At 43.5% G+C, this 21,494-nt stretch overlaps 3 protein-coding genes across 5 annotated transcripts; 1 reads left to right on the top strand and 2 right to left on the bottom strand.

Annotated features, from left to right (window-relative positions):
• Positions 1–3,128: 3,128 nt before the first annotated feature.
• On the bottom strand, positions 3,129–8,662 carry creld2 (CRELD disulfide isomerase 2). The gene is made up of 10 exons (XM_075472453.1): positions 8,317–8,662; positions 8,094–8,176; positions 7,742–7,852; positions 6,750–6,841; positions 6,437–6,613; positions 6,245–6,343; positions 5,099–5,182; positions 4,909–5,004; positions 3,453–3,587; positions 3,129–3,380 (listed from the first exon to the last, which is right to left on the bottom strand). Exons 1-10 carry the CDS (start codon positions 8,458–8,460, stop codon positions 3,322–3,324), a joined length of 1,080 nt encoding a protein of 359 aa, XP_075328568.1. The 5' UTR covers positions 8,461–8,662; the 3' UTR covers positions 3,129–3,321.
• A 312-nt stretch (positions 8,663–8,974) lies between these two features.
• Positions 8,975–13,432, top strand: alg12 (ALG12 alpha-1,6-mannosyltransferase). Its single transcript, XM_075471332.1, has 9 exons — positions 8,975–9,141; positions 9,568–9,700; positions 9,807–9,980; positions 10,063–10,257; positions 10,368–10,472; positions 10,598–10,820; positions 10,924–11,093; positions 12,726–12,801; positions 12,887–13,432. The coding sequence occupies exons 1-9, from the start codon at positions 8,983–8,985 to the stop codon at positions 13,131–13,133; spliced, it is 1,482 nt and encodes a 493-aa protein (XP_075327447.1). The 5' UTR covers positions 8,975–8,982; the 3' UTR covers positions 13,134–13,432.
• Positions 13,422–20,798, bottom strand: zbed4 (zinc finger, BED-type containing 4). 3 transcript variants are annotated; one of them, XM_075471327.1, is made up of 2 exons: positions 20,591–20,798; positions 13,422–18,242 (listed from the first exon to the last, which is right to left on the bottom strand). In XM_075471327.1, exon 2 carries the CDS (start codon positions 18,042–18,044, stop codon positions 14,295–14,297), a length of 3,750 nt encoding a protein of 1,249 aa, XP_075327442.1. In that variant the 5' UTR covers positions 18,045–18,242; positions 20,591–20,798; the 3' UTR covers positions 13,422–14,294. The 3 variants fall into 3 exon arrangements, with proteins under 3 accessions (XP_075327442.1, XP_075327441.1, XP_075327446.1); XM_075471326.1 differs by having other exon boundaries at positions 20,652–20,798; XM_075471331.1 differs by lacking the exon at positions 20,591–20,798 and adding an exon at positions 20,529–20,572.
• Positions 20,799–21,494: the final 696 nt, after the last annotated feature.

Raw genomic sequence — 21,494 nt, 5'->3', positions numbered from 1 at the left:
ACAGCTTGGCAGGGAACAGCAGTGAGGTCATCAGCAGGAAAACCTGCAAGAAGATACAGAAATGATTCAATCTGACACATGATCACAATAGATGTGTGACTGTAGTTAAGATTATCTGAAAAATCTGTTTTTCCTTTAGTAAACTGTATGAAAATGAAAAGCTTACAGGTATTTTGTTTCTTTATACACTGACACTAAACATGTGAGTGTTAGCTGAACCCGCCCAACTCCTGATGTCCATTGCAATGGACATCAAACTTTGAAAAAATCCTATGAATTAATGATATTCAAATTCAAATTCAAAATTTATTTGTATAGCACATTAAAACAGCCTCAGCTGACCAAAGTGCTTCACAACAGCAACTGCATCACAAGAGAGTCATCAATAAAAGCAATAAGAATGGCTTCATCACAGATAAAAATAAAATTTGAGATAAAATTAGCAATAAAATAACAATAACAGTAACAGTAACAATAAAAGTAGCAAGCCAAGGTGAACTCCATTTCAGCTAGTGGAAGGCCAGGGAAAAGAGATGTGTTTTCAGTCCGGATTTGAACTGGCCTAAAGACTGAGAGGACCTGACCTGACATATTTATATATGATATATATTCAAAATAACTTTAAATATTATCACTTGTAACTGTTACAATTACACTGAGAGCAAATTTATTTGGCCAGCATGAACATAAATTGATATTTTTGATTGAAAATGGGCCTTACTCTTCCCTCTCTGCAGCCATGCTCGTCCTGTCTGATGTCCGTCACTCTCTCAGAGCTCAAAGTCATCAAATGATTGTGATTGGATAATCAGGATCCAGTCAGTAACCAGCACTGCTGGCATCATTCAATTACAGAGTATTTATTGGTTTAGAGACAGAAATATGTCCATTCCAATGGACGCAGGGTCTGAAGGGGTTTCAGGATCATTCATCTTTACACTTTCATAATAATAACCTGCAAACATCAGCTGTTGGTGTTACAGACCAAACTGAAGCAAAATAAGCGTTTCAGCCTGCTTCTTGCATGAATAGATCTGAGCTTAGGCAGATGATGCAAAAGCTTTGTCCAAAGGTCTGTTTACTAAGGAGAAATCCAACTTTTCTTTCTTTCTCAGTATTTCAGTGGCAGGAGATTGGATGTAAAGTTCGGACCGAGGAGTTCGAGCTCTCTGAAGGACAACGCACCTTTATGGGTTCTTTCGTTGCATTCGCTCAGCAGATAAGACCCATGAGGTGATGAAACAGAACCACAGTGTGTTTCCTAGATCGCATTTAAGTCCCATTGTAGGAGCTATTTCTCTATTTTTAGTTAAGTCTTAGAATTTATATTTATTTTCTATTATTTGCTCATTTTTTGGTTGATAATTAGTATTTTTGTTTCATTTTAGTTGTTTAGGATAAATTGGTTAGTAATTAATTTAATTATTTTTTTGTTTGTGGAAATGGGTGTTTCACACATAAATGCATGGGTTTTAGGGAGCTCTGGACACACATGGGTGGTCACATGTTTGTTTTTACCAGTCGTCAGTCAATCAGTGGGTGAACCGGTGAGGCAATCAGGCAGAAAAGTGCGGGAATCAGAGCAGGAGAGGCAGGAAGGGATCCTGTGACGCTGCCATGTTTGGTTTTACCTGCAAACTTGGAATAAATCCATGACGAACTACATTTTTTTGACGTTTTGGACCTTTTTGTACTGCATAAACCAGAAACCGGCATGTTTATTTTTAGTTTGGTCACCTTTAAGTCAAAGGTTTTTTCTATTATTTTCATAGACAAATAGTCACTGCATCCATAAACGCTGGGCTTTAATTGTTAAGGTATTTAAATGCAACTATTAAGAAGTGGGTGACATTTTTACACCTTTGTAGCTGTACGCCATGCAGCTCCATGGTCTGAACCAATCACCAAACCAGCCCGGTTTCACAGCAACATGTGACATAGCCATGAAACGAAGCTGTTTGACTGGCTCACCTCCTGCAGGGATGTGCTGTACAGTACAATCAGCCACTTTTAACACAGAATAGTTATTATTTCTGTTCATTTGCAGCCCAATTAAACCTCGTGTGGCTCCACTTTGCGTGTCAGGCAGATAAGGCGGGTGCACAAACGAGTTTACTCCAGACTGAATCTTGAAATCTCCGCTGCTGCGTTGCCTCTGCGTGCAGCCAATAAGAAAAGCCCAGTGAATCTGTTGTGATTACTCACCGCTCCCCATCACTCTGCATCAGTGTGCTGCAACGTGATCCCTAAACTTTCCCCACTTCAGCCCCGACTGAAGCAGTGGAGGACAAACTGTTTTCAGGGGATGAAATATATGAAATATGGATCTGTTAAAGGCTAAATTCACCAAGATGGGTGTTGTAGCATCAGTATTAGTTACACCAACTCCTGTATAATCCATTATGCTGACTCACATCTTACCAGTCTCTTACAAAATAACACAGCTGCTGATAAGATTAATACCTCAGAGGCTTTTCCTCCTTGTCTGGTGTTTATTGGGCTTATAAAGACATGTGATTTGTATCTTCTGTTTCATCAGGTCAGGAAAGACGGCTTTTAAAAAGATGTACATAAGATTATGGAAATGGGAGAAGCAACCTCTGCTCATCCTCCCTGGAAAACGCATCCAGAGTGGAACAATGTGTGTGAGGGGGGGTGCTGTGGTTTGACTGCATCTCAGCTGCCTCACCACCAGCTCAGACAGGTCTCAACTAGCTGTTTCTCCCCCTTAAGCAGGCTCGTGGAGTCAAAACAACTGACATCACCTCACAGGAAGCTACGACGCCTTACTGCAAAGTCAGACCTGGGTTACAAAAATGTTATGAACCAAAAAAAGAAAAAAAAAAGAAGCTTCCACATCAAAAATTAGCAGATCAATCAGGGTGAAAGTTGCCCAATCTTGAACATGCAGATATGAAGTCACAGAATACTGCAGCCGTCAGAAAAAAAAAAAACAGAAACACGAGGGGGAATTAAGATATTAAAACTGTGAGAAACACCATGTCGTCCTCTCTGGATCAATTTCTGTCACAATCACCATCGTTCACAGATGGAGGCTTGAGTGTCCAAAGTGATTCAAAGGGCGACAGTGCCATCGTGTGGTCATCTGAGAGCATTGCAACCAAAACTTTTTAACATAATTCACCTTTATTGAAACTATTTGAATTTCTAAAACCATACAACATCAAAAAAAGAGCATAAAATGTCCCGTTTTCTGTCCTTTCACACCGACTTGATGGATTTTGAGAGCAGCTGGTGTCCTAAGTGCATGTGGTCCACGGTTTAACGAGGGCGTTGCTCCTGCTGGTCGCAGTTTTGGCATCAAAGTTCCCCGTGTGCTGTTGTGATCACCTGGGATGCTTCCAACTCCTCTGCTGAATCTAACATAAAGAGAGCATGCGTCAGTAATGCAGATAGTTTAGATCTGGGTAAATACGAGCAGCGACGCTCACCTTGGGTTTGAACACACTCGCCATCTTGTTCCTCGTAGCCGGCGGAGCAGATGCAGACGTAGCTGCCTTTATTGTTGACACACCGCTGGTGCTCCTTTGTGCACGCCGGCTCCGCCTGAGAGCACTCATCGATATCTGGAAAAGCCAAGCAGACATCTGTGTTCGAAAACGCATACTTCTCCTACTACTCCTACTAACTTTCTGAGTTAGTATGCGAGTTTGAGTAAGCGAGAAGTTCCCGGATGCATACTAGATTCTCCGAAATGTTGGGTATGCATCATGAGGTTACTACTTATACTCAAACTACCCAAGATGCAACGTAACGTGACGTCGCCGATCGTCATTTCCTGTCAAAACGGCAGTTTCAAGCTAGCTACAACGAGGGTAGGTTCACTTCCTGTTTTCAAAACAAAAGCACCAATTGTATGGTAATGGCTTTCCCTATGATAAAAGGCAACGGGTATTTTATTTTGTGAAAATAACCGGAAGTGGGTTGCTCACTGCGGCTAGCTTTAGTAGCGCCGAATTCGTGGAAACAAAATTGTAAACAGCCGGTATTTTGTCAGGTTTTCAACACGTTGGGGATCTAAACGACTACTTTCTCACCTGAAAATGTTTCAAATGTTGCTAAAGTTTACAGAGTTTAGAGCTTAAGGGAAATCAGCTTCAGGCCGGCTGATTTCGGCTCGGGCAGGAGCGAAATGCATTGTGGGTAAACGCTCTGCATACTGTCTGATCGATCAGTATGTAATATGTGCTTTCTTCACACCCCAAATGATGCTCGGTTGTAAGAGTGTTGTGAAGGATTTGGTGACATCTGGTGGTGAATGTTTCATCAGCCTGAATGAGGACTTTCTTCATTTAAAAAAACAAACAGACACCGTGGCTTCATTTCAAGGTTTTTAGCTGGGTGGATCACTTACTGATCAAACTAACGAGGGAAAAAAAAATTGTTTTTTCTTTTCTGTTCATTGCAGGATTGTTGGAGAAACCACTGAAAATAAATAACGTGGTGGAAAATAAGCCTTGGATTACAGCTTGTGATATCTTCTCTGAAGGATGGAAGGTCAGTGCAACCCTCTGTTCCCCTTTACTCCCCTCAGATTGGAACTCTGTATCATGCATATCTTGCTTTCTGGCCTTCTTTTTCCTCGCCTGTCATCATAAACCACGGCAGCCATGATGTGAACTTTAAAGGGATGAATCACCGATAATGCTCATAAAGTCCTCGCCTGAATAATTTTATAAAAGTCAAGTGTTGGAATGTCTCATTTCATGCGATTTAACATCCACGATGCACATCTGTCCAACTAAACCTGGGGCACATTTTGGGTTAAGACGGAAACATTTCCACACTACAGTTCCTTCTATACATCGTCGCAAATCTAGTCAAATCAGAGGGGACGATCTCATGGGATGCAAGTGCTTTTTGAGACCATTTACTCATCCACCCTACCTGTACAGGTGCCCTCGGCCTCTTCGTACCCACTGGCACAAGCCTGGCACTTCTCAGCACCTGGTCCTGTGCAGCCGGCGCACGCTTTGTCACAAACTGTCAGGGACAAACGCACACATGCACAATAAGTTCTTATCCAATTCTGGACCCTGTAAGTGTGAGATGTGACGTCTCGTATGCGTCTCGTTACCCTTGCAGGAGTAGGAGCCTTCAGTGTTGAGGCAGTATTGATTCTCTTTGCACGGCGAAGGGTCTTCAGAGCACTCGTTCACATCTGGAATACATCAGAGTGCGGTGAGATCTTGATAAAAATCAAGTAATGACAAGAGTTTATATCACATGCATATGATGAACTGGTTGGTGCTTTCCAAATACAGCTGATACATTTTATACAGCACTGTGCACAAGGCTGGAGCCCCCCGTCATTTCTTTATGATATTATTTTCTGTAAACATATAAAGTAGCCTTCAGCAACAGTTCTCCAGACTTTCTGAAGGTTTTTCAGTTGTTCTTTAAACATTTTCTGCTTGTTTTAAGCCACTTAACTCTGACCTGTGAACCATTCAGGCAGGAAAAAGGCTCCTAACTCAAGGGATGAACCAGTGCTGTGTCCACACTGAACAGATAACTTAGCAAAGAAGCCGTTTTAATTTTAGATCTTTAGGCACTTTGTTCCCAGCAGCCTGTCACACATTCTCCTCCAGTGAATGTGAAAAACAGGACTTTATATCAGGAAACAGGAATAAAATTCCCTCAGATTTGGAGTCAGACGAGCAACAAAAAATGATTTGATTTTTTTTTTACATTAATTTACCCCCAATAGTGGCCTGAAATGAACAGAAACAGACATTTAATTATAATTTCTTGTATAACAATTAATTTCCAACTACATTTGTATGATTGTGACAGCCATATTAAGTATTTTATGTGGTTTTTGAAGCATTTTGGTCATGAGATGCCTCTTATTTCTTTATATTTTGCATCCAAGCAGCTTAAGTGATCTTCAGAAATAGTTTCAACACTTTCTCTCCTTTTTTCCTGTAAATATACAGAGAAATTAGGGGAAGAGCTGATGTGTTTTCAGTGTAATACGTAAATAAATGAGGGGATGGCTCAGATTTCATGCACAGCACATTATAATTTAGTATCAAATCACGACTTTAACTGAGTTATTTCCACTCTAAAATCCATAAAAATCATTCCCATCGTACATCATTTTACAGACTTGGGTGGATCGATAATCTTTGTTTTAGCTCTCTACTACCTTTAAAAGGTTTACATGTAAACTAGTTTGTCAGGATTCACATCACGGCTACAGGCAGCGTGTTCGTCCTACCGACACAAGCCTCTTGGTCATCCTCCTCCCAGCCCTCCTTGCACTCGTCACAGTCCTGATTGGTTCCCCCAGTGCAGGTCTTGCAGGACGAGTGGCATTCTGTTGGAGGATGTGAAGCCCCACAGATTTACTCAATCATCTCCCTTCCTGTTGGTTTCTGTAGTGAGGATACGTCAGCAGCTGCTGTTTTACCTGTGCACAAAGAGAAGGTGTCGTTCCTCACTTCGCTGAAATGGCCGTCGGTGCAGTCTAAACAGAAGTCTCCTTTATAACCGTGGTCGCAGGTGCACTTCCCGTCCCCTGCGCGCGACCCGTCACCGTCGCACATCCCGTTTCCGTGACAAGGTCTCTCGGAGCCTCCCACACAGGCTTCAGAGAGAAAAAGAGAGAATTAAGTCACTCACTCGGGCTGAAAATAGGTGGATTTGCTCATGTGAAGTCTTCACTTTTTACTAGTTAAACTGTAACTGGAACATTTTTCTGTGTATCAAGACACTTTCCTCACCGTTACAGTCGGGTCCAAATGTTCCCGTCGGACAGCATACTTTGATGGTGTCTATGCAGAACCATTTATGCAGATCAGGATGTTTCGATTTCCTGCGTTTCAACAGGAAACAAACCAGGAAGAGACGAGGTTCACCACATATGACACAAATCATTCTGAGCGGCATCTGACAACATTCAGAATCCTGATTGTGTAAAAGTTGCATCACAACTGCAAGTTGTCTGGCAAAGGTCAGTGAGAAATGTAAATAACTGGCTTTAAGTGGAACATCTTATTCAACATGGGCTCATTAAAGGGATAGTTCGCCTCTTCTGACATGAAGCTGTGTGACATCCCATATCAGCAACATCATTTCTGAACATCTTCTTACCCCCTGCTGCGTCCTGTGAGCAGAGTTCCAGCCTCGTTTTGGTGTTGATGAAGGTAGTCCGGCTAGTTGGCTGGGGTTTAAAAAATAAAGCGTTTTGCTTCTCAGAACAATATGCGTTCAACAGAGTAATACATTTGCATCACAAAATGGTTCTCCAGGAAAAAGTCAGACCTCACATCGCTTGGCGGTATTTTTGCCTCCCTTCATATCACTGCGTTCAGCCACCTGCCGACAGCCGCGCCTGTTACGCTGTTTGCTGCTCGGTCTGCACAGCAGGCAGTGATACGAAGGGAGAGAAAATAGGACCAAGCGATTGTGAGGTCTGACTTTCTGGACGGATGATTTTGTGATGCAAATGTATTACTCTTTTGAACGCATATTGTTTTGAGAAGCAAAACGCTTTATTTTTTAAACCCCAGCCAACTAGCTTCATCAACACCAAAACGAGGCTGGAACTCTGCTCACAGGACGCAGCAGGGGGTAAGAAGATGTTCAGAAATGATGCTGCTGATATGGGATGTTACACAGCTTCATGTCAGAAGAGGCGAACTGTCCCTTTGATAATCAAACTCTGCGTCTTTAACTGTAACACAAGGTCAGGTTAATTTTGACAACGTCCCACCTCTTGAACCACCAAGTCTCAAAATGCTCCTCGTGTTCTTCTACCATGTGGTTGCATTCAAAGCTGCTGCTTTCACACAGCCCCTCCAGGATCTCCACCAGCCGGATCTCACTGCACACAAAGATGGAGGACAGACACTTGTGAGGACACAGAAGCCAAAGGGAAGACATGACAGAACAACAGGAAACGGGTGATATCTGAGGTGACTATGTGTGTGCAAATCTCTGCTACTTTTTTTGCCAAACGCATGCATGGAGCTCTTTTTAAATTGTGATAAGCCGTGGCACAAAGCAAACAGCGCTCTGTGGCAGGTTGACCCGAAGTTTGGACTGGACAGGACGAGCCAGGTCACCTTGTCTCATACTTGGACAGTTTCCTCTCCTCCCAGGCGGTGTTGCCTCCACCAAAGTTCTGCTTCACTGTTCTGTCAAAGCCCTAAAGACACAAAACCAGAGTCAAACTTGCACAGAAAGACACAGAAAACACTGAATTTAGTTACTGACTTGTGGATTGGTGCCCTTAAATGGAGCAGGATAGATATAATATTAGGGTGAGAAGGTTGGAAACGCTCTCACCTTGCTGAAGTTGTCAGTGATTTGCTGGCAGGTGGTGCAGGCACTTTTTAAGTCCCTCTTCGCGTCGCCGACGTGAAAAAGTAAAAGAACAGCAAAACAGGACAATAGCCGGAGAAGCCGCAGCTCTGGACCAGTGGACAGCATCTCAGTAGACAAATTCAGTCACACTTTCATATCAAGAGGCACCCGGAAGCAAGCTTTCAACTAAAACTAAAGAGCTGCAACGGTCGGAGACAACCAAACTAACTGTTCTCAACATTAAATCAAAGATAGCATTATTTATGCAAAGCGCAGTACAGTAATATTTACATGCCGGTTGATGGAAAAAAAATGGTTGTGGTTCTAGTTTTCCGCGTCAGCCTCTTAGTCTGATTGTGGCTTGTAATGATTGGCTGTGGCGCCTGTCAATCAAGTAAATAGCCAATCCTAGGCCGCCACGCTCGGGACATATAACCCGTCCTCACGTGGAAAATTCAAGAAGCAAAACAGCTACATGCAAAATTATTGAGTTTTTCATTTCGTGTTGAGTGTTTGGTTGAATTTTTAAAGTATCAACGCCGTTTATTGTAAAATAAAGATAAAATCTTACTATTTGAAACCTTTGAAACGTACCGTTAAGTTCACTTCCGGTGTTGACCGGAAGTGAAAAGAGTTTCTTCGGCTGTCATGGCTGAAAAGAGGAGTGTTTGGGGTCTGCCACTTCTGCTTCTTTTAATTTCTGTGGCTCTGTTGCATTTATTAGTTTGTCCGTTTACTAAAGTTGAAGAAAGTTTTAATTTACAAGCGACACACGATATTTTGTATCACAGACTTGACTTTGACGAGGTAAGCAGGTGTTACATGCAGCTAGTTGATGTGCTCGGAAGCTAGTGCACATTAAATAACTGAGTACAAATCATATACAAACAAAAACAAGCCCGTAACATTAAAGATTCAAAGATTCACAGTTTTAGCAGCTCGGTTACTTTGAGAATTGATATTTATAACGTTCCCAAAGAGGGTTAATGGCAATACAATTCTGTTAAATGTAGATTTAATACATTACAGCGACCCAGATAAATATTTGCCACCCACATTATGATACTTGTGGATATTGCCCTCATGCTTTACATGTTTTCTGACGTTTAAAGAGAAATATATATTTGTACCAATTAAAATTTTGTGTTTGCATCCAGTTTTTTGGTAAAAAAGTTGTGTCCTCTGTGATGTTCTCGTGTTGCGAGGCAGTAAAATGCTTCTCCTGTCTTTCAGTATGACCATCATGCATTCCCCGGTGTGGTGCCTCGTACCTTTCTTGGCCCCCTGTTCCTCGCCACACTTTGCTCCCCTGTTGTTTTTCTGTCCTCTCTGCTTGATGCACCAAAATTCTACGCTCAGCTTATAGGTAGATAAAACCAAGAGATGAGATGCAACTCACTGATGCGTCAGAGTAAGTTTTGCTTTATCTGTGGACACTTAAAGCAGATGTTTAATGTGTTGTTTTTGTGCAGTCCGAGCTTCCCTGGGGTTATGTGTCGTCGGTGCCTTGTGGCACATGCAGAGAGAGGTGAGGAAGCAGTTTGGCTCCACTGTTGCGGGTCTTTTCTCCCTGATCTGTGCGTCCCAGTTTCATCTTATGTTCTACAGCACGAGGACGCTCCCAAATGTGTTTGCACTGCCAATCGGTAAGATGTGTTGATCGTGACTATTATGGATTGAATTTGTTGTGCTTTTGTCTTATGTTTGTCCTTAAACATGTGTTCCCAGTTCTCATAGCGGTCACTTCGTGGATGGCTCAGAAGCACGGCCGGTTCATTGGGCTCTCCGCTTTGGGCATCATTGTGTTCCGGTCGGAGCTCTGCATCTTCCTGGGTCTCATGCTGCTGATGTCGCTGCTGAGCAGGAAGCTGGGAGTGCTGCGGCTGCTTTACTATGCTGCCCCTGCTGGTGTCTTGTCCCTGGGTTAGTGCTTGAGTTTACAGTATGTACTCTGAATAATATCTTCACTATGAATGATGGATGCCTCCACTGATCCATGCAATAAGATGGCTGCGGCTTTCCGTGTTCTGCAGCTCTGACAGTGGCTGTTGACACCGTCTTTTGGAGGAAGCTTCTGTGGCCTGAGGGGCAGGTGTTGTGGTACAACACGATTCTTAATAAAAGCTCCAACTGGGGAATATCCTTTCAGTGGAAAAAAAGACATTTATTTTTATGTTTTGCTGTCTGAAATTGGCTTTAAAAGTCGAGCTGCCTGTCCAATGTATCCAGTCTTTACTTCTCTTTGACTCCTTTCTCCATTAAACCTCTCCCTTCCTGTGGTACTTTTACTCGGCGGTACCTCGGGCCCTGGGCTGCACGCTGCTCTTTGTGCCCCTCGGCCTTCTCGACAGGCGAATGAGGCTGCTGCTCCTTCCCACCGTCGGCTTCATTCTCCTCTATTCACTGATGCCCCACAAGGAGCTGCGTTTCATCATATACACTTTCCCAGTTCTCAGTTTGGTGGCAGCACGTGGCTGTTCTTTCATGTAAGTGGAAACATCAAATCTCAATATGACATTTAGAGTAAAAATGAGCACTGGAAGAGGAGCAAATTGATCTTTTCCTCTTTTTCCCTCCTGTGTGCTTCAGATTGTGCAACTACCAGAAGTCTTGGATGTACAAGCTGGGTTCTGCAATCGTGTTTGGCCAGCTGCTGATCAACATGATGTACTCTAGCATTTGTCTCTACGTTTCTCACCACAACTACCCTGGAGGCAGAGGAATGCAGGAGCTACACAGGCTGTTGCCAGCCACAGCAGGTCAGAATCACTCCCAGCTCGTTTGTATCTGCAGGAAGATCCCAGTGAACTGACTTTATGGGCTGTGCAGCAGTCTTAGGCTACAGCTACACGAAAACGAAACAAGTTTTTTTTTTAAAACGGGTACGAAAATTCTTGCGACCACACGGAAACGCGCTGCTGTAAAGACTCAGGTCCAGACGAAAACGGATGAAAACGATGAAACGATGCAGTACACACGCCACTGTGTCACGCCACGCTGTGAGACAATAGAGAAGTGTTAAAATTGGCTCACAGCGTCAACGTTTGACTGACGCAAAAACGTTTTAGCTGTAACAATGGAAACGAAACGAGGCCGTTTTCAAACTTTCCCACTCTGGAACCCGTTTTCAAAAACTATCGTTTTGGGGTAGTGGGAACGCCGGCTCCGTGTGGCCGCGACAGCGAAACGATAAGAAAAAGTATCGTTTACAGTGAAAAACGTTTTCGTGTAGCCGCAGCCTTAAGCCAACCCTCATTTCTCTGTATATTTACAGGAAAAAAGGAGAGAGGTGCAGCAGTTTATTGAAATAAAAACAGAAATATATCAGGCAAAAAACAGACTTTATATAATTCTAAGGAGCTTCAACACAGCCTGAACCCTCTCAGACGAGCTTTCTGTCCTTTCTTTAAGGAGTCTTCAGGAATAGTTCTCCAGGCTTCTTGAAGGACATCCCAAAGCTCTTCTTTGGTTTTCAGCTGACAGCTCTTTGGGAATCACCTTGTTGCTGCAGAAATCCTGTTTTCTGTCTGTCACACTGTGTTATCTTTGCTGTTTTTCACACATGCAGCTAAAGAAATGGGAAAAATGATGTGTCTCTGTGACAGGCTGCTGGGAACAAAGTGCCTAAAGATCTAAATTTAAAGCGGCTTCTTTGCTAAGTTGTCTGTTCTGTGTGGACACAACACTGGTTCATCCCTTGAGTTAGGAGCCTTTTTCCTGCCTGAATGGTTCATAGCTCAGAGTTAAGTGGCTTAAAACAAGCAGAAAATGTTTAAAGAACTAAAAAACCTTCAGAAAGTTTGGAGAACTGTTGCTGAAGGCTACTTTATATGTTTACAGAAAATAATATCATAAAGAAATGATGGGGGGCTCCAGCCTTGTGCACAGTGCTGTATAATATGTATCAGCTGTATTTGGAAAGCACCAACCAGTTCATCATATGCATGTGATATAAACTCTTGTCATTACTTGATTTTTGGGCCAGGAACACTTAATCTGATTTAGCTCTGAGATGTAATATGATTCACTGACCAAACAGCCTCATAGTTTGCAGACTTGACTCCCGTACTTAAATATTATTTAAGATTAATACTCTACGATAAAAGCATGTTTCAAACCGGTGTTTTTCATCCAGACGTCGTTAAAGAGTGATCTCACCACAGTCTGTCTGAACCAACAAGGAGTGGACTGAAAAGGAGTGAAAAAAGCAGCAAATATCCAAAGAAAAACTTTAGAAATCCTGTAGAACTATTGCTCAAGACCACTTTAAAAGATTTAAATTAAGTTTAGCTTTATATTTACTTCATAAAGCAAAGGAAAGAAAGGTGGTTCAAGAGTTGGACTGTGCTGTACACACACCAGTTCTCAAAAACCATGCTTTGTTTCCTCAGAGGTTTCAGTCCATATCGACACCTTTGCCGCTGAAACAGGAGTCTCACGTTTCTTAGAGCAAAACAGAAACTGGAGGTCAGTGGCTTTTCTTTTCATCTCCGCATGCCCCCTATTATTTAAAGTTTTGTAACGCTTTCATTCGCTATTTTTAACCCAACAGATACGACAAACGAGAAGACTTGAGTCCCTGGAGTCCTGAGATTAAAATGTACTCGCACCTGCTGATGGAGGCCAACGCCACCCGGATCCAGCAGCTCCGGGACTCTCATCAGCCTCTGGTGTTCATCGAAGCTTACAGCAGCATCGCCTTCAACCTGCTTCCCTTCCCTCCCGTTAGCGTGCACTTAGAGAGCAAAACTGTGCTCATGGAAAGAAAGACTAACAGACTGCTGCAAGACAAACCTTAATGGAAGACCGAAGGTAACGCTGCTGTTAAAAGCAGTACACAAGGAGGGATCGGGACGGATTTCTCTGGCTGTCACATTCCAATATTTATCATCTGAAATGTGCTGTTCCAGCAGATGGATGTTGTTGTTTACATCAGAATACAAACTGTATGTGCTACAGGTAGCTTTAATGAATAAATTAGTCAAATGGGAACACTTTTTAAACCTGAAATAATCTGGAATCTTGCATGTAAATGCTTCAAGGCTCTACGTTTTGTACAATAAAAGACTATTAGGGGAAAAAAACGCTCCGCTTTGTATAAGGAAAACCTTTATTTACAAATGACGACAAAATTTGCATGAATCCAGTCTCAATTCTAAAACATTTATCAAATTAGGTTCAGAAGTCATTTCATATAAAAATGTACAGTACAATTGTTTTAATCAATAATAAACCCATAATTTAATCCCCTGGACATAAACTTAAAATTGTGCTTAAGAGACAAAATGTATATTCCAAACAACCCCCCTCGTTCTGAAAATACAGCAATAATATACATGGTCTTATTAAAACATTTCAGCAAGTAAAAAAAAAAAAAAGAAAAGGTCTATTTCTAGGTGACAGTACCGTGAGCCACAAATTCACAATGAAAATTAAATAACATTAACTTAAAACATCTTTCAGTCACAGCATTTATTTTTGGGCCATGTTTTTCATTAAGGAAAAATAAACAAAAAAACTCTGCATCTATTTTCAATCCATTAAACAAAAAGAAGATGGGAAGAAGGAAAAGAGAGAGACAGAAGCGTCCTGACATGATCTGCACAATTTCAGTAATATTTACAGCATTTTGACCTGAAGTAGTTTTGGATAAGGCACAAGGAGAGAGTAGACAGAAACCAAGAAAACATCCGTTTACAAGCAAACACATTATCACCAACCCCTACAGCTAAAAAACCCTCCCTCCCTGATACACTTCTTACTGAAACGTTTCATTACAACAGCTCCAAAGTGTTTAACAGTAGTACACAATACAATAAAAGCTCAATCTGGCCTTTGCATTGAGAGAAATCAGTGTATAAATTGATATTTTACATTATGCTCAACAGAACACCTCCCGTTTCACAGCTATGCAACTTGGTCCTTGATAGAAGGGTTTTCAAGTTAATGCTTTATGATCATCAGTACTGAAAATAAATCAAAGGGAGGTTCACCTTAAGGAACAGCAGGCCCTCCATGTTGTCCAGCATGGGCCTGGGCTGATTTAGGGCACAGTTAACACTAGCAGTGCTGAACAGTGTCTCTGCTGGGACGATGCTGGGAGGGCAACCCACGTAACGGGCGGCTACTTTGGCAAGATGGGGCCACAGTAACTTTTTCAGGTTCCAATAGTCGAGGGGGTCACAGCTTTGATCCAGAATGTCTTCCTCAAGGTACTCCAGCACCGCCGCCTCTGAGGACTTTGGCTTCTCCTCGACTTTCACCTGCCTGACGTCGGCCATCAAGGACCAGAGGTTGCCCTGTTTTGGGGGGGAGGCGCTGGATGAAACTGGAGCCTCGCCGCAGCCGTTGGGCAGCTGAGACTTTACTGAGGTAGAAGAGGACAACTCCAGCTCTTGGATCAGATCCAGTTTACATTGCTCGGCTTCTTCCTCCGTGAACAATGACGTTTTGTATCTCGGGTCCAACATGGTCGCCCAGGCGTATCGGGGGTCCCGCAGAGTGGCAGACATCCTGCTCACCATGGCTTCTTGTAGAGACTTGAGCATGTTGTCGATGCCCACGGTCTCGTCGAACAGCAGGTCTATCTTCCTGTTGAGGATGTGGATGAGTGGTATCACTTGTCCCAGGGTGGCAGTGCGGTTGCTCATCTCCCTGCAGGCCACTTCGAAAGGTTTCAGTGCGTTGCAGACCGACAGCATCACCTCCCACTGGTCGCAGCTGATCATTTCCCTGAAGTTGCACTCGATCGACAGCTCGTCGATGGCGTTTTTCTGCTCCACCAGCCGCTCCAGCATGAAAAAGGAGGTCCTCCACTTGGACGGAACGTCCTGAATCAGCTGGTTCTCCGGCAGCAGGTGGACCCTCTGCAGCTCGGCCAGCTTCTCCTTCGCCTGCGCCGAGCGGTGCACGCGTTCGCAGATCTTCCGCGCAATGCTCAGAAGGTTCTGAACCATCCTCTGGCTTTTTATGGCTTCGCTTACGATGAGGTCTATGGTGTGTCCAAAGCACTGCATGGTGGCGTGGCCATGCTCCTCCAGGGTGTGTCTGATGGTGGTACTATCCGTCACAGTGAAGCCCCTTTTCAGCCCTGACGAGGTGATCCACGAGTCCCACAGGTACTCCAGCTGCTTTGGGATGTCATGCATATCTTGATCACAGTCTATTTGTGAGACACTTAGGAGAGCGGAACAGTGAAAGTCTTGACCGTGGGGTCTGACGCTGGACTCGTATGTTGCCCAGTGGGCAGTAAGGGTCAGGTATTCCCTCGTCTGGCTGCTGACCCAAATACTCGTCGTGAAGTGGACAACGCCTCCTTCAGCCTCTTTCAGATGGGTCAGCACGACATCCTTCACCCTTTCGTACATGTCTGGTATGGCAGTGCTGGTAAAGTAAGAAGAAGGTGGCAAAGAATACTGAGGCTGGAGGTACTCGAGCAGTCTGTTCAGTCCAGCGTTCTCCACCAAAGCTGATGGCTGAAGATCCAGTGCGAGCATTTCTGCAATAAGTTTGGTTATTTTTTTGGCAACCGGGTGGTGTTCGTCAAACCTCTCACAGTGTTGCTCAGTTTCATACACGGAAGTCTCCATGACTTCTTGTTTCACACGAATTCCAGCAGACGGCGCATCACCTGAGATTGTGTTGCTTTCGAGAACGTGTCCGTGAAACCTCTGCATGTGCCTGAAGAGGCAGCTGGTGCCGAGGTTCGTAGTCTTTTTGCCTCTGCTAATTGTGCGGCTACAGTGCAAACAAACCACCTTCGTAGGGTCGTCGGGCGAAATGGAGAAATGGTTCCACAGTTTTGACGTCTTTTTGCTGAAAACAGGCAGGGTTTGTGGTTTTTTCTCAGTGGCAGGGCTCTCAGTTTCTTTGGCTGAAACTGCATCCGTGGTGGTGGGGAGGTTGGAGAAGGGATGAGGGGACAGTTCCTTGTCGTCTGTGCTTTTTTGGTTTTTGAGAACGTCCGGGTGGCGTCTCATGAGGTGCCTCATCAGGCAGCTCGTTCCAAAGTCGCCCCGCTTCCCCCGACTAATGACACACGGACAGTAACGGCACAGTGCTTTTAACTGGTCGACCGGGGACACTATGAAATGGTGCCACACCTCAGATTTCACCCGTTTCATGATCTTTTTGTTTTGCTGAAAAACTGAATGATCGTTATCGAGGCTCGGGCCCTCGAAGAGGTCGCAGGGCGAGGACGTCAGGGGCGTATCCTCCCCCTGAGCTTTGAGGGCCAGGTTGAGGAAGGAGTCCTGCCCTGAGAGGTGCATCATTTCCTCACATTCCTGCTTAATATCCATGCTGTCCTCCATGCTTTGGGGTAGTTCATCCGATATGGTTTCCGGTGAGGATGGAAGGAGGGGCGACTCTTTTCTAACTTCTGGTGAATCCTGCAGCTGTATGCGGGACAACAGGGAGGGGGGGTTTGTATATGGTGGGGGAATGTGATTGCCCTGTCCGTTTTCCTCAATCACAACTTCTTTGTGGGCCCTCCACATATGACGAATTAGGCAGCTAGTCCCTAGATCCTTTCCATTTTTCCCCCTACTGAATTCGTTCATGCAATGGATGCATACTGCTTTGGAATTATCCGCCGGCGACAGGTAGAAGTGCTTCCACACGGCTGACCTGCGACGGGAGCTGGAGCCTTTCGGGGTCCCTGGAAGGCGCTCGGGCGCCCCGTCCGACACGTCTTCAACGACGTTGTTCTCGCTGGAATGTGAGGATGAGAGCATGCTGCAAAAAGCGTCCGCGTTGGCGAGCGGGTTGAGTTTTGGTTCGACTTTGGGCAACACTTCTTTGGATGACGGGTCTGAGTTTTCTGCTGAGGAGGTGGACGGCGAAGTGTTCTTGGAGGCAGAAGTCAGAATGCTGTTATTCAAGTCTCCGTTTTTTGGTGAGTTTGGGGAGGGAGGTATCAAAGATGAGGCAAAAGAGAGAGGCAGGTTATTTGAGGAGGTGTCTGCTCCGTCTTGCAAAAGCACAGTGGGGTGAGCCCTTCTTACATGCCTCATTAAGCAACTCGTGCTGAGGTCTTTTTCGTTCTTGCCCCGACTGAACTCTTTCATGCAGTATAAACAGATTGCTTTGGTACTGTCTCGAGGCGATATGCAGAAATGATTCCACGCGGGAGATTTTTTCCTCGGGTTCGCGTGACTCCTCATAGACGACAGAAGACTCTGAGTGACGGCGTCCATGGCAACATCATAAAGGGTGCTCGTGTATCCACTTAGTAAATTACTGTAATCGTCACCGTCTTTAGTTACAAAAGGGCCAATTGAGCTACCAAACGGTAGGCTTTCATCATCCTGCGTTTCCTCTTCCATCCCGTTTGCATCCTCGATATCGTTGACATGTTCGCTCGACTCGTTGCCGTTTTCGTACTGCTCGCTCTCCGCGTTTCCCTCAATGTCGGCGCTGGGAGAAGCTGGACCAGTGATGCACGTATCATCCAACTCCAGCTGTCTGTCGTCCTGAGAAGATAAATGGAAACAGGGGGGGGAGTCTTTATCCAGTGTTGAGGAGCAAGCGGGCGACCTTGTGTCGGCAGCATCGTGAGGGTTGATGCTGTAGGATTTGAACACGTAACCGTCCTGCCCCTCAATGGTCAGGCAGGTCCCTTTCGCTTCTCTTCTTTTACTTTCCATGGAGCCATTAGATTCACGAACCATATCCCCGCTCATGTGAGAAAACTCTTCCTCCCCATCCATGGCAGCAACCCAAGGGTTTCTGTGTAATAGACAGGTCTGCGTCGTTAGGTGGGAGTCACTTCTTTTTCAGGGTGTAGGCATCCATACAGCGGCTCTCAAGCGGGTGTTGTGATGTGCGCGTTGCAGTCCGGGACACAGAGAGCCTGCTTATCCTTCTCCATTTAGAACTCGAAGTCGTCCCACTTCTCTGCACACCACCTGCAGACGAATGACACGGATCAGATAAGATTTTTGAATTATGCAAAACAGATAACAAGATTCCGTAGAGCGGGTGAAAAGCTAAGATGCTCCGACGTGAGGTTGGGTCAAAACATGCTGTAAAATCCATCTTTAATTAGATGTTTCACCATCAGTGCTTACAAAAATCAGGTTTTCATTTGAGAAACTTGCTGAAATAAACCTACTTCTGGATTTCTAAGGTGCAGAAGCACCACCTCTGCACAACGTTAGTGTCTGCATAGCTATGCCATCTCATTTACAGGTGCAGGTTCAGCCAGTCCTTCCAGTACTTGGGGAAAAATTAACTTACACAACCTTTTGTAAGCCCTTGGCCCACAAAAATGGCTTCATAGCTTTTATATTATACAATCGTCCCAAATCTAAAATCCTATACCTCCTATTCCTATTTACTGGAACAATTGTGCTTATAAGAATAAATATGAACACAGTTAAGAGACGAGTGTGAGGCTGGATTTGAACTTTTCTACCCAAAAGCAACAAATCAAGGATATTTGTTGCAAGGTGTTCTGACATCATTACCCCATTTAAAAACAGCACAAGGATGTCAAAATATTTATGGGTCACCAGGTCAATAATACATCTTTATTCAATTCAAAAATACTTTATGCCAGAGGGAAATTAAATGTTGATGTAACTCAATTAAATTGGACCTGTGTACGCCTTCGTATTATAAAAACAATGCATTCCAAAGTATATTATTGTATAGAAATGTCTACATTACACTGAAACACAGAAAAACAAAATCTAAAAAGCAATGTAATCACTGAAATTAGAAAATAGGTAATTCTTTGTAAAAAAAAAAAAAGTTTGATTCTACATTTGCCTAACTTTGTTCCTACAAGGACAAAACTTATAGGCAGCATTTCACAATGTGTAATTGTTGTGGTTTATTTTCACACCATGACCAGAGTTAAGCTTTTGATGTATAATCCTAAAAACAAGCACCACAAGAAGCCTCATAAAAGTATAAAAACAACAACAACAAAAAAGGCACAGAGGGAGTAAACTCTCAAACACAGACATAAAAACACTGAATAAACAGCAGCTGAAACAACATTCAGAGTCAAGAACAAACCCACATGTTGTAACAACCGGATCTTACTGACCACAAACAAAATTATCAAAACGATCTGCTAACCCAAGCAAGTGGCTTGGGTTATTGGGTCCGCCTGAAATCCAATACATTTAACACATACATAAAATAAGCCTTTATAACAAGGTTATAAGGTTCTGTTACATCAGTCTTAGCAATGTGCTCACATTAAACAGGTTACTGGGCGAATATGCAAACTATTTTCAGTCTAAATTCCAAGATTTCTACCTTTTTTATATAATTATCTTCATGTTAATACCAGCAAATATAGCACCACACATGTGCCATACATAATGGGGCTGTTAACAGTGCGTTTCATTATTAATTCATAGTATGGGCAAACAGAGAACATGCGAGATATACCTGGTCAAACGACATGAGCTAAAGGTACACGCAAACCGGTCCAACTCGTATTTAATACTAAAACAAACGGAAACAAATATTGGAAGCAGCCGGTAATTCACCTCACTGTAGCTGTGTATGTGTAGCAGACTTAAAACAGTCGTATAATAAGGTTATTTAATGCGTTTCTAAATTAAAATGGTAGTTTCCTAAGTGTGCGCTGACGGACAGTTTTCCGGGTTTGGCTTTTACGTGCTAGTCAGGAAGATGCGAGAGGACAGCAGAAAATAGCCACTAGCCCTCATCTTCACCCAACACACCGCTTTAAATGACCGCCCACACGACTGGTTTTCACTTAACCACAATAAACAAACTCTGCTTTGATAATAAAACGTGTGCTGCCCACATCCCACCGCACAGTCCACCTTATAATAACATAATTCGTGACAGTTAAGGCTGCATCACCAGTAAACACCTCGGTGGCTATCCTGATGCTGACTGGTGTTAGCCGCAAAGCTAATAAACACACAAAAAAAACGCCACACAGGTAAAAAAAAAAACTTCTGGCAAGTGGATTTGTAGAAGAAATGTTAGCAACTGTGATACATCATATAGCTGCTCCGTTAATATCAACGTGGACTGCGAAAGGCGTTTGGTAAATTTCGGACCACACCGCGACTGCTAGCTGGTTAGCTGCCAGCTAGTTGGTTAGCTGCTAGCTGGTTAGCTGCCAGCTGGTTAGCTGCTAGCTTGTTAGCTGCTAGCTGGTTAGCTGCCAGCTAGGCCACACACAGGACATACAAGCTAACCTGGCGAGGCAGAACCCAGCCGTGCTGGAACCACACGGGATCCGAATCACAGAATCACTCACCACGACGTCCCGCACGCATTATGGCCTCTTCAGACATTTATTACGAGCCCGGCATACTTACTGTTAAAGTATGACGGTGGGATCACAGGGTTTCGGCTCCTAAACGGTTAAATATGACACATTTGATTGATCCGGAGGGGGGTTCACTTTGTTGCTTTTGTCTCCTGGTTTCGCTGGCAGTTCGCGTTCGGACCAACGAAGCAGCTCCACACAGCGTCGGACGGAAGGAACATGTTTTTAATGATGTCACCGGGCTGCTCCGGGTCCTCAGCATGGGGAAGCGGGTAATGGATTTAAGCGTCAAGTTACACAACTTCACACTTTATTCTTAAATTCCACTCATTGGGGAAAAAAAAAGCACAAAAAAGCAACAAAAAAACTAACTTGTGAAAATGAAAAGTTTCAGCCGCCCATTATTATTCTTCATAAACAACAAGGATAGACACTCACTGTTAAACGTCCCGTTAAATTAATATTTCATATTTGTAGACTGCGACGACTAAAATAACAATTATCTGTACAACTATAAAAGCAAATTTTATTGAACGTCACTTGGAAAATACATACATGTTACTACGGAGTTATAAATCAATGACTTCGGAGATTCTGACGGGTGTTGCGTTCACGGACTTTAGTTTTAAACAGCTACAAATATAAAAAACAGTTTTTTTTAAATAATAGTCACAAATTTTATATATTTTTTTCAAATACTATTAAAGAACTTAATATGTTTACATATCACAGTCAGGGCACATAATTTAATAGCTGTGATTATCACAAAAAAGAGTGGTACAAGTCAAGTTTATAAAGCACAAACTTTTTTGACTTTGTGTCAATTTGTTTTCATCTATTTTTTTTTTATTTTGGACTTTTACGGAACCTGATTCTGAAATCCAACATCAGC

The sequence above is a fragment of the Odontesthes bonariensis genome, chromosome 8 (genome assembly GCF_027942865.1).
Source record: "Odontesthes bonariensis isolate fOdoBon6 chromosome 8, fOdoBon6.hap1, whole genome shotgun sequence".
NCBI classification, from domain to species: Eukaryota; Metazoa; Chordata; class Actinopteri; order Atheriniformes; family Atherinopsidae; genus Odontesthes; species Odontesthes bonariensis.
This window is presented reverse-complemented; position numbering and strand designations above follow the sequence as displayed.